This window comes from Eucyclogobius newberryi, unplaced genomic scaffold (assembly GCF_026437365.1).
Source record: "Eucyclogobius newberryi isolate DKJ021-1_F unplaced genomic scaffold, fEucNew1.0.hap1 SCAF_16, whole genome shotgun sequence".
Lineage (NCBI taxonomy): Eukaryota > Metazoa > Chordata > Actinopteri > Gobiiformes > Gobiidae > Eucyclogobius > Eucyclogobius newberryi.
Window position 1 is genome coordinate 11,120,611 of NW_027315790.1, and position 11,476 is coordinate 11,132,086.

Here is an 11,476-nt window from a genome sequence, read left to right on the forward strand (position 1 = left end):
CACAAATCAAACGAAGATATCCATCTTTATACACAATGCAAAAATACAATATTGACAATTTTTTCACACACTAAAAAGCCTTGACATGACCTTAACATAAAATACTGCAGATGATGAAATGAGGTTATCAGGGTATACAGTACAGCAATGTTTTATGAATGTTTAACAATGCAATAGGGGAAAATTTTGACTATAATTATCCTTTTGTATTTGGCTGTAACATGATGGCACAAAATAATGAAGTAAACAAACTCAAATCAGTTCAGATAAAACCAAAAGGACATTCAATATATGAAGAGGATATGCAGCAATAGGGTGAGATGTTAACAGCAGTCAGTTCAGTTTTACAGCCCTCATGGAAGCTTATTGATACGGGAGCGCAGCTCTTTCCGGACCTGGGTAACTTGTGCCAGTTTGCGTTTATAATCCTAAAAAGAAAAACATTGCGCATTAGTGCTTATAGCTTGGAAGAGCACGGACAAATTGGTATCTTGTATTCATTTAAGGTTGCAGTGTTCTTACAAGAGATCAATACGTAAAAAAATAATCTATATGCAGAACAAGTCACTTTATTTGTACATTAAAAACACATTTCACGCAGTAAAAATTAGATATTGCTTAAAGTACATAAAACTTTCTTAAAGAGCATTGGACGGACGGGCGCACACGCACAGACAGACAGACAGACAGACAGACAGACAGACAGACAGAATATTCTCCAGTCCACTTGAATGATTTTCTTGCCCTTATCTATTTACCGGTAAGAAAAATCTATTTCAAAATTCATTCGATTTTTTTTTCAGGGAATGAGAAACTATATAAAATGAAAATAATAACATTTATTTTGGAATCTTTTTTTCTTCACAGAAATATATACAGAACACATTAAATAATAATAATAAAAAAAAAATTGAATAGTCTTTTCAAGTAGAAAAAGCTTCAGTTGTAGTCATCTGGACTCAGTTTGAAAAACTGAGTTCTCGATCTAAATTCTTTTATTGACAATGACTCTTGGATGAGAGTCGAAACGTCTATTTTTTCAAACTGAGTCCAGATGACTACAACTGAAGCTTTTTCTACTATGGAACACGCCTGGACGAATGAGGGATTACACCAACAGTCTTTTCAAGTGTTTCTAGATGTGGAAAGAAGTATTTTCTAAACGCAAAAAAATATTACGCACTTCGAGTTTCTGCTCATTCTGGGCAAGGCCATCTTTCTGACTTTGAAGAAATGTTGTTAGTGTGCGGGTGAGTTGTCGTCGATCATCGATTTCTGCAGCCAAACGGCCGCTGTAGTCTGCCAGCAACATGCAGGCCTCCTCAACCAGACGAGAGAGTCTCTCCCCCGATTCTTTATCTGGAAGGCAAGAGCACAGAGTAATGAATGTCATTTTGTATAATTTTAATGACAATATTAGCCCAACTGTCTTCAAAGAGAGACTAAAATGTGCTCATCCATTACCAAGCATGGTGGTACCTGTGATCCTATGAAGTAGTGACGTGTCTTGTACTTCAGCAGGAAGTGACGAGATGCGCTGCCGCAGCACTGAATCACTAGATGCTGCATTTTCTAACTCCTGTAGAGCTCGGATCAACTCTGCAGTCTAAAAATTAAAGTAATGTTAGGCTAGGCTAGTTGTTCCCAACCCTTCTCTCCCAGCAACCCCCAATTTTCCCATAGATACATTGGCAACCCAAACATGCATCTTACCAGATTCCTTTAAAGGAAAAATACAATTACCGATATTTTCTTGTTAAGAAAAGATGTTATAGAACAGCAATTATTATCAAATACTTAATAGAAGCAAAAATCACACCATCCCTTCATTAAAAAGTATACAAGCTAGTTTGGACCCCTTTTCTAAGAACCCTTGGGGACCCCCTGAGAATCTATCAGACCCAGGTTGAGAATGACAAGGCTGGAACAAGTACTGGTTTTCATTTCAGGTGAAGCACCCTCATACATAATCCATAATATCTTAAAACATATATTGTTTGATGTCAAGGACTGTATTGCTCCGGATTATACAAAACAGACTAAATAAACAGTGTTCACCTGCGGTGGCTCAGTTGGTGAACTCCGAGAAGCAAAGTCTTCCTCATCAGGGTGGATGTCCTCATAGGATCGTTTCTTAGGCTTCTTTTCGTCATCTGATATTAGAATGGAAAAAAGGTATGTCTTTTTTAGAGTCAGTTACATAGGTCTTCAACACAAACGTTATGCAAGAACCATTTGAAAAGATAATCCAAATGCTTGAACTCACTTAGAATCTGACGCAGCTGATTGAGCAGGTTATTATCATAAACTGCCCTCTCCTGCCAAATGGACAACACACGACCGATTTGTTTTTTGCAGCCGTCCTCACCCTCCCTAAAATAGTATTAGACATTAGACTGCAGCTGCAGAACATGTAGATGTGTTGCAGGCATATTACCTGTGCACATGTTTGACTGCATCAACAATGACAGGTGCAAAGTCCTGCGTGAACTCTGGTCCCTTCTTCTTACTGTTTTGGATGACATCATTGGCCAGGTAAACGAAGGTCAACTTACGAGATACCTGGGCTAGAAAAAACACGATAACAAAAATGTAACTCTTGAATGAAGCAGCATGTTCTCATGGGTATTCTACAGAATACAACAATACATTTGCTCAACTATATGGACATTTTAGTTTGGCATGTATATAATCCACATGATTAACATGGTGATGAAGTACCATGCATCACCAGTTTACTCACAGGTCCATGTTTTGTTCCACTGTTGTGACTGTGGCTAAGCTAAAGTGGGATGGGGCATTAGCAGAGATGCTAATGGCGGGTTTGTTTTGTTGCCAAAACGTCAAAAAGCGATCACATAATTCTTACCTTTCTTTAGCTCGTTGAACCAAACGTTGACAATTGTCTTCGAGTGTTTTCTATGGTGAATAAGCCACAGGGACAATGTTTGCACACTTTGCTGAGAGTTGCTAAGCTCGGACAGTTTCTTCTCTAGAGCCGCTTCAGAGAAAGCGGACATGTCGACTCTTCACAGAGGTGAAGACTACAAGCTCCCAGAACATGGACAAAGACCTATTTGTTGTGTGCCATCCACTACATTATACTTTGCTGCACAATTCTATTTTTCTGCAGCTTGTATGCAATCCTTTCGGAGCATCTGCAGGACTGTGGGGGGCTTGGATTGCATATTTCCGCAACAAAACTGCGTCATATCGTTGCGTTTACGTTCAGTTGGACTTTGCGCTCTTTTCATTCATCGCTTCTGTTGGGAGCGGCAGCAGTTGAGATCTCGAACTCAGAACTCAGACATGTAAATATAGATACAAACATTATATTACGGCTTTTATTAATTAAACACAGAGCAGACTAACAGCCTGTTGAACATTACAGATTCCCTTTACATGAACACATCAATTTTGTAATTATTTTGACAATGAAACCATAGCATGGGCATATTTTTATTGAATACAAAAATGTTTTAAAGACAAATATATATATAAAATCGGGTCTTGCCGATACTGTTTTGAACTGATTAAGTAAAATATAATTACACTCAAATATGTAAGTACAGTGAATTGAAATGAGTCATAATCAGAGTTAGTCTACTTTGTATCTGCATCCCTAACATGCCTTTGATAAATGTCTTAAAACCTAGAACATAGGCATGTAACTGCTCAAAAAAAAACAATGCCACATCATTTCAAGTGAACACAAAAAAAAGTGAACCGATTATGATTTGGATTCAATTTCCCATAAGAACACATTGTAAAACGTACTGTTAATATGGGGACCTGTGACTGGAGTAGAAATTAGACATAGGGTAATACATGGCATTGGAAGATGCCTTTTCAGCATTAGCACTTGAGAAAGCAGCACCTGCATAAGGAGGGACACAGCAGGGGCCGTGACATTGAGTCTGGGCAGGAGATTGTGGTTGGTATGTTTCCCAGTCAGAACTACTGACCTGATACGAAGCATACTGGTGGGTGTTTGCACCATGTTCAGAATGATAACTGGAGTAAGATTGGCTGCCATCATGGATTGTAATGCTGTTATTATGGGAGAAGGAATCACCTGCCTGAGGGTTCTGCGGACTCACCCAGTACCCACCCTGGATATGCCCTGAGATCATATTCTGCCCAGGAAACAATCCTGGGGTCACAAACCGAGGTGGTGGTTGCTGGTTAAAAAGATGTGGACATCCCTCATCCCTTTTCACCCCGACTAACCACGGGTAGCTGTGGGGTGAGTATTCACTCTGGAAAAGAGTAGGAGTTTGGGCATAATGTGGTTGAGGGGCATGCATTTCTTGCACACAACCATCTTTTGAGTGAATATTTGTTTTGGTAACAACATTTAGGTCCACAAATGACTCAGCCCTCTGATCATGCATTTCTTGTTTGATGTGGTCATTTGCACGCTCAGGGAAGTCCGCTGATAAATTCAGTTGATATTGTGAACTGAGGTCAGTGTTTTCGGAAAGGTCAAAAACCATAGACGAGTCCAAAGAAAAATCCAGTGGATCTGGAGAAAACAGTGGATGAGACAAAGGACTTGGATCCAAACGGTCGGTAGGCAAAGGTGTAAGTGGCAAAGGCAGATTGTCTTTGCTGAAAGACGTCCTCTCGACGAGCAATGAACCTTGAGTAACCGGGAGGGTGACCTTGAACACAGGGTTGTTTTGTTTATTAGTCTTCCGTTTCTTCCTTTTTCCTTGTGTGACTTGATCTTCAGCCTCCACTGAAACTTCTCGGTGTGATAACTTGGTATTTTGTCCTATAATGAAATGCACACATATCTTTACTACAGTAATCAAAACACAAAAGAAGCCATTGAAAATACTTACTTTTAACATCTATATATTTCACTGGGAAATCAGAACTGTTCCACCCAAGTGTTTTAACACCTGAAACATAGTTTTTGTTTTTTTCCTCCATGGAAAGCAGTTCCAGAAATACAGTAATATTATATATATTTACTATATACTAAAACATAGTATACAAGAAATGTGTAGTATAGCACGAGTATACTCGGGAATTAAGCAGTTAATTAGATCCTCAAGAATATAGTGTGACACAAATTAGTACTTACACCAGTTGTAACTCTTTCCTGTCATTTGAACACAAAGAGCTTCTGGTATTTGCACCACCTAAGAGGGGAATTTAAGTAAAATAATAATCAAAAATAACAATTGTGCATGAATAATACTAATGCCAATATATTCGGGGTGGTCGGGTAGGTTTTTTGCTTTGGTTTGTTTTTTATACCAATATCCAAAATTTGTCCTGCTGTTAAACCGACCGATAAACCAGTATTTACCAAAAATGTTAGAGATTTTGAAATCTATAGCAAGGCTCCCAAATGGAAAAAAGTCTCAGATTAATCTTTTAATTTTGTAAAATAATATTAACAAAATGCATTTTGACATACAATATACTTTGTTTTAATTTAAACAAAGGCCAAATCTTCAGCTTCATTGAGCTTCTATTTCCATCTATTTAAAAAAAAAAAAAAAAAAAAAAACATCAGATGCAGTGAGGACAAACCGGGACTGGCTATGGCAGCTTACAAAAAAGCTTTTGACGTTTTCAATATTAGGCTAATGCCAACAAATGGAAGGAAGAAAAAAACATCACCGCTAACAATATTAGCACCAAACATTGTCGCTGAACATTTATAACAGAATGAATCCTTACCTTTAATTTGGTATCTGCACATTCTTTATTCAAGTTTTCTGCCAGTAACTCCACTTGATAACTATCATTTAAGTCCACTGTATCCAACTGCTCTGGGTGAGTTTCCATCTATCCAAAGATATTTTAGTGTTTGTTTTGTATATGCTGTACACTTAAGAAATACTGCAACACGAACCAGATAGTTTGTGATGTGGGAAGTGCCGATCAAATGACTAATGATGTCAGATTTGTGGGAGCGAACTCGGCAGCAGTGGCATAAAAAGCAATGCGTCTGACCGTCTTCACTTTTACAATCAATCACCCTCGCAAGACCTGGTGCAAATAAAACTCAGCAAATTGAGCTTCTTTCTTCAAAGCAAATACATATCGATTGTATAATACATGAAATGACACATTTACACTTACCTATAAGGGGTGCTCGTCCTCCATTGTCATTGAGAAAGCTGCTGCTCTCAACTAAGGACTTTGATGGGCTTTGAGATGCATTACTTTGCTGAGGAGAGTTTTGTAAATCCTTTTCCGGCTTCTTTTGAGCACTAAATAGGACTATTCTTTGTGATGGGGACTTAACTGTCTGCTCCCATATTTTGGATAGAATCGTTTCAGAGATTTCTGGTTCCGTCTCCTTCGGGGTATCTCTTAAAAAATCTATGACATTCTTTGCTGTGGGGTTCAGAAAAAAAGAGCAATAAAAGACTAATTAAAAGCAAAAAGGCATAATTTACACGACTACATCATGAAACTCTATTATAAACAGTGTCCCTTAAAGGTCCCATAACATGCAAAATCGACTTTTCAGAGCTTTTAACCTTCTTACATTGCTATTTGTGCTTCATATATGTACCCAGAGTGTTTTTTTGATTGATTCCCGCAGTTTTTAGCTATATTACAGACTATCTCCTTTCCGCGAATCTCCAAACTGACGGGCACGCGTCATCATCCCCCCTCACCCTCCCCCTCTGGGTTGGGCGGGGGAGCCAGATCGCTCTTCGCAAGGGTGGGGGCGAATATCAAACCAAGCCGTTTGCATTGCCGGGTTGGTGAGGGGGGTCCAAGGTGTGGGTGATATTTTTTAACTACTATGTTAAGGGTGTTGCACAACCCTTATTATTATCAATTATACACTTAGGATAGACTACGAAACGTGAAAAAAAGCATGTTATGGCACCTTTAATGTTTGCACCATTACATTTCCATTATAATTGGAATAGTTTTTTCTGGGCTTGTGGCCGGCATAAATGGTACTTGACAATCAAAAACTCTCATACACAACACGGTTAAAAATACAAATTGAAGACAAGAAAAAGACACTGACCATTAATATTCTGACTTTCCATCTGCTGGTATGATGTCTTGTCAAACTCGACCACCTAAAATGATGATACCCAAAGAAATTAGCACTTAAGTCAGTCTTGGACCAACAAAAGAGGAACAGAAAGCCAGTCATCCCGAACGGTTTCATTCCAGATTCACATAAAATAACAACAAAAAGTTTAACAAACCTGAACGTTTCCTGGTCCTTCTTTTCCCTCAATTCTCTTGGCAATGTCCATCAGTGGCCAGGCTAACTTTGATAGACAAGAGTCTTCTCCCAACTCTGAAACCAGTTCAGAATGCCTAGTTTTCTATTGGAAAGAAAAAAAATATATAAAAAAGACAGACTCTTTCTTCTAAACCATCCATCCAAATATTGAGACTCACAATGTAGTTGTATCTATGGAGGCTACCCATGATGTGATTTCGCATGTCTGCCTTATCCAGGCGACACACACACACTTCACAAACGAAGAACACATCTCTTTGGGGTGCACCTCCGTTCACACATTCAATTATGCTGCTAAGGCCTGAAGGCAGAAAAGACTAGATAAGCAAAATACAAAGAGTAGAATCACAGAGAAAGGACAAGTTTAAAACAAACCTATGAAAGGCTGCAGTCTGTGTCTGTTGTTCAGGTGTGCTTTCAGAGAATTAAACAGCTCACTCTCATCAGACTTCCCTTTGGGGAAAAGGTAAAAACACACATTTTAGACCCTGGATTTTCACTTTGCCCACAAAAGATGAATGGTCAACCTTGGTGTGCTCCAGGTAACATCCTCTCTCTGTATGATGACCTCCTGCACAAATAAGGTAACAAAATAGACTTTCATTTTTGATCAGATCAGACTCAAGCCCACAACATGCAAAACTAGCCTTTTGAACTTGTAAATTAAACGTTTTGAAACTGCAAATGGGCCTTTATGAAATGAAGCTGTAGATGACAAAACATAAAAATGTAAAGAAAACGTGTGTCTCATTTTGGAAAGCAGTGGTTGAATGGGATCTTGGATAAAACCGAGTGTCTATGGATTAGCTCACAGGGAATGAATGGCTGGAGCTTGTCAATTTCTGTTCGTTTCTGGAGGAACGCAGAACCTTCTGAAGTTCCTTTATTGATGTTACAGCACAAGTTCACAAGAAAGTAATACAGCAGTTTTAATAATATTCTGACATAAGGGGTTTTCTCTTAACTGGTAAATTTCTACTAGTATAATGTGTACGACCTTTCCTCTGAATGCAGCGTGCAAAGTGGAGTCATGGAGCGACTGCCACTTCTCACACAAAGAGCTGACAGAGAAATAGAAGCAAGGGCAGAACATTTTGTACTTTAGTTTACCAAACATGAGCTAAAAGTATTAATTCTAAGTGTTATATTCACAAGCTGGCGACTAATATTTCTGTTTATGCTCTAATGTGGAAACTGTCCCCTGTATACCATTTAGAGTATACAGTATGGTTTTCAGCTGGAAAAAGGTGGCTGGCCCCCTCCAGGTGGGTGTGGAGTCCTTCAGACCCCAAGTGGGGGAGTTCAAGTATCTCAGGAGGGAAGGATGGTCGTGCGATTGACAGGCGGATCGGTGTGTGAAGCATCTATGTCTACAGTGGTGAAGAAGGAGCGGAGTCAAAAGGCAAAGCTCTTGATTTACCGCTCAATCCATGTTCCAACTCTCACTTATGGTCCTGAGCCTTTTTTGCAGGATACAGTGGGTTAATTAATTTCCTCTGGGGGGTGGCTCCTCCCTTTCGCTTTACCCTGGGAAGTTGAGGCCGCAGGGAAGACCAAGGGCACACTGGAGAAACTATCTCTGTAGCCTTGGAAAGCATCTGGGAGGAGCTGTAAGAAGTGTGTGTGAAAAGGGGGGTCTGGGCCTCCCTGCTCAGACTTCTGGCTACGTGACCAAGCCCCGGATAAAAGGAGGAAAATGGATGGATATTGTGAATGAGCAAGAAACTGACAGCTTTGATGCTTATAATAAAAGACAGTAGTTTGTTACGGAGCTGTATTTAGGTATACAATGTCCACAAGCGTATTTATACCTTAATCTATAACCTTTACATATTGATGTTTATGTATAGTGTTATTCCCACCTTTACCTTCCCAAACACGGCCCGTCATAAGCTCTAAAACAAGATCGCAGACTGGGACTTTCACCTTTGGTCGACACATACATTAAGTGAAACTATGATGAAAATGATAGCACAAAGGTCTACTTTCAATATCTGATTATAATCACAGTGTATCAATATAAAACGATGAAAATAATAGAGGATTGAAATGAGAAGTGACTAAAGACAGTTGTAGTGTTTATCCACCTGTGCCACCAGGGGGCAGTGAAAATGGTCCAAAGGTCCTGAATATGTGGAACAACGACTTAACAAATGATCAAACAAACTGCTATGTTGCTAAAGTCATCGTTTGATTTATGTCACATAAATCTATCACAAATGTAGCATTATTTGAGCCTAGGCAACACAGTTTATTATGTTCAGGTAATTTAGAAGGAACAACGCTAACGTAACATGACGGGATTTTAAAAGACAAACAAATCGGTCATGACAGTTTATGAAATCTCTTGTTAAACGGTTAAACTATTTGACTAACTACGCGGGTAAAACCGTGGATTAACCGGGCCCGTTTTGCATTGTAACGAAAAGTAACGCACAGTTGAGCAAGTTAGTAGTTTACCCTTTTCAGATTTCTCTTGTTAAAACTTACACGGACCTTGTTACCGTCGCACGTGTTTCCTGTAACGTTACCATGGATGTATTATAACGTTACACGGTCAAAGAACAATATCATCAGGTGGACTTACCCTGAGTGGCGGGTTCTCTGTTGGACCTTTTCTAAACGTGCTGCGCCCTCCGTGAGCTCGTGCTTCTGCCGCGTCCGCCTCTCACTTCCGACATTTACATTCCAGAGGAATCGTGGCCGGATGACCCCGGATGACCCCAGTGTGACCTCAGTGTAACCCCAGGATGACACAGCCTCACGATCACAGTCTCGTTAACTAGTCCTGAACATGGATCTATTATGTCCTGGATGACAGTTTTTTTGTGTCTTAAGTCTAAACACTCAGGTCCACGTGAGTTTTATGACGCAGCTCGAGGTCTGGTGAAGGCCACGAGGTGGAACTTTCTGCCTCAAAAGACACAACTTTGTATTTGTCGGTTGATTGTCGGTTCGATTTTTAGATGACTTACTCGGTACCTACGCCTAAATCGATTTTAACTGACTTATTGGTGGTCAGTAGGTGATTTAGGCATGTTGTGGTTGCCCTTCACAAATGATCCAAATTCCAGATCTCAAGAGGTCCACACATTTTATTGGCAACAAATATTTAAGAAAAATATTGGATAAAATAAAACATGTGCTCATTTTATACAATTACAAAACACTTCACGCATAACAGTAGAAAAATAAATCACATAAAATAAAATATATTACATTGAATGCACAATGAAAATCTGTTCACCACCAGATTATTAAAATAACAGCAAAATCTGATACGAGTAATAATTATATATATATATATATATATATATATATATATATATATATATATATATAATATATATATATATATGGTCCCTCTGATCAGTTTGCTTGTCATTAAAATCATCTAGAAGGTGCAGAAATATGATAATTGATAGATCTTGGCATGTAAAGATACTGTAAGATCACTACAAAGAAAATATACATTTCTACTGACTGTGGGGAAAGAACTGAGTGCCCATTGAACCAGGAAAAGATTGTGTATGAGAGTGATTTTGCATTAAAACTCTGTTATACTCTTGCACATTGTTGTAGTCATTGGTGTAACTTTGGAGACTGGCTGTGTTGACCTGAACTGCATTGGAATAAGCCACGTTGGTCGTCCCTGTCGCGGCTCCATTAGACCAAGCAACATGAGTCTGTGCCCCAGGCTGAAGCGGCCCGTTTGTATTGAACCACTCTGAGGCCCCTGGATTTGGAACGTTTTGTATAAATGGCTGCCTAAGTGTGTAACATTGTTGTGCATGCAGCTGATGGTGAACGTGACTTGGATAGGCAGAGCTGTGAGAGCAAAAATGTTGTACAGGCATGTTCAAATGGCTGCTTATGTTGATAGGGTGACTCGTTTGGACAAAATGGCCATAACCTGTGAACACTAGAGAATTACTGGTAATTGTGTTTACTGGGATCTCCCGACTCATTTGAAAATCTGTATTTACACTTATATTTTGTCGGTCATCCACATCTTCTGGGCGGTACAATGTGTTCTGTGGTCCGGTGGTAGTGACATGAGCGTACAAGGGAGGCTGCTGAGGGAGTCCTTGGATCTGCGGTATGGCATGTTGCGATGGCGCCACCTCCATTTGTGGCTGAAGCTGCAACAATTGGCTTTGTTGAACCTGCATTTGAGTCTGCTGGAATTGAACAGTCCCAGTGTTGGATGGTTTCCACTGCATCAGGTCTTGGGAC

General features: G+C 39.5%; 2 protein-coding genes across 3 annotated transcripts; both read right to left on the reverse strand.

Annotated features, from left to right (window-relative positions):
- Positions 1-6: 6 nt before the first annotated feature.
- On the reverse strand, positions 7-3,060 carry LOC140361705 (regulation of nuclear pre-mRNA domain-containing protein 1A-like). 2 transcript variants are annotated; one of them, XM_072447494.1, is made up of 7 exons: positions 2,870-3,060; positions 2,438-2,567; positions 2,267-2,373; positions 2,059-2,153; positions 1,465-1,606; positions 1,184-1,359; positions 7-428 (listed from the first exon to the last, which is right to left on the reverse strand). In XM_072447494.1, the coding sequence occupies exons 1-7, from the start codon at positions 3,018-3,020 to the stop codon at positions 354-356; spliced, it is 876 nt and encodes a 291-aa protein (XP_072303595.1). In that variant the 5' UTR covers positions 3,021-3,060; the 3' UTR covers positions 7-353. The 2 variants fall into 2 exon arrangements, with proteins under 2 accessions (XP_072303595.1, XP_072303596.1); XM_072447495.1 differs by having other exon boundaries at positions 1,480-1,606; positions 2,870-3,058.
- Positions 3,061-3,568: 508 nt separating this feature from the next.
- Positions 3,569-9,902, reverse strand: LOC140361707 (uncharacterized). The gene is made up of 12 exons (XM_072447496.1): positions 9,828-9,902; positions 7,768-7,811; positions 7,616-7,693; positions 7,399-7,541; positions 7,200-7,322; positions 7,013-7,067; positions 6,103-6,360; positions 5,873-6,009; positions 5,698-5,805; positions 5,093-5,150; positions 4,848-4,907; positions 3,569-4,741 (listed from the first exon to the last, which is right to left on the reverse strand). The coding sequence occupies exons 2-12, from the start codon at positions 7,787-7,789 to the stop codon at positions 3,780-3,782; spliced, it is 2,004 nt and encodes a 667-aa protein (XP_072303597.1). The 5' UTR covers positions 7,790-7,811; positions 9,828-9,902; the 3' UTR covers positions 3,569-3,779.
- Positions 9,903-11,476: the final 1,574 nt, after the last annotated feature.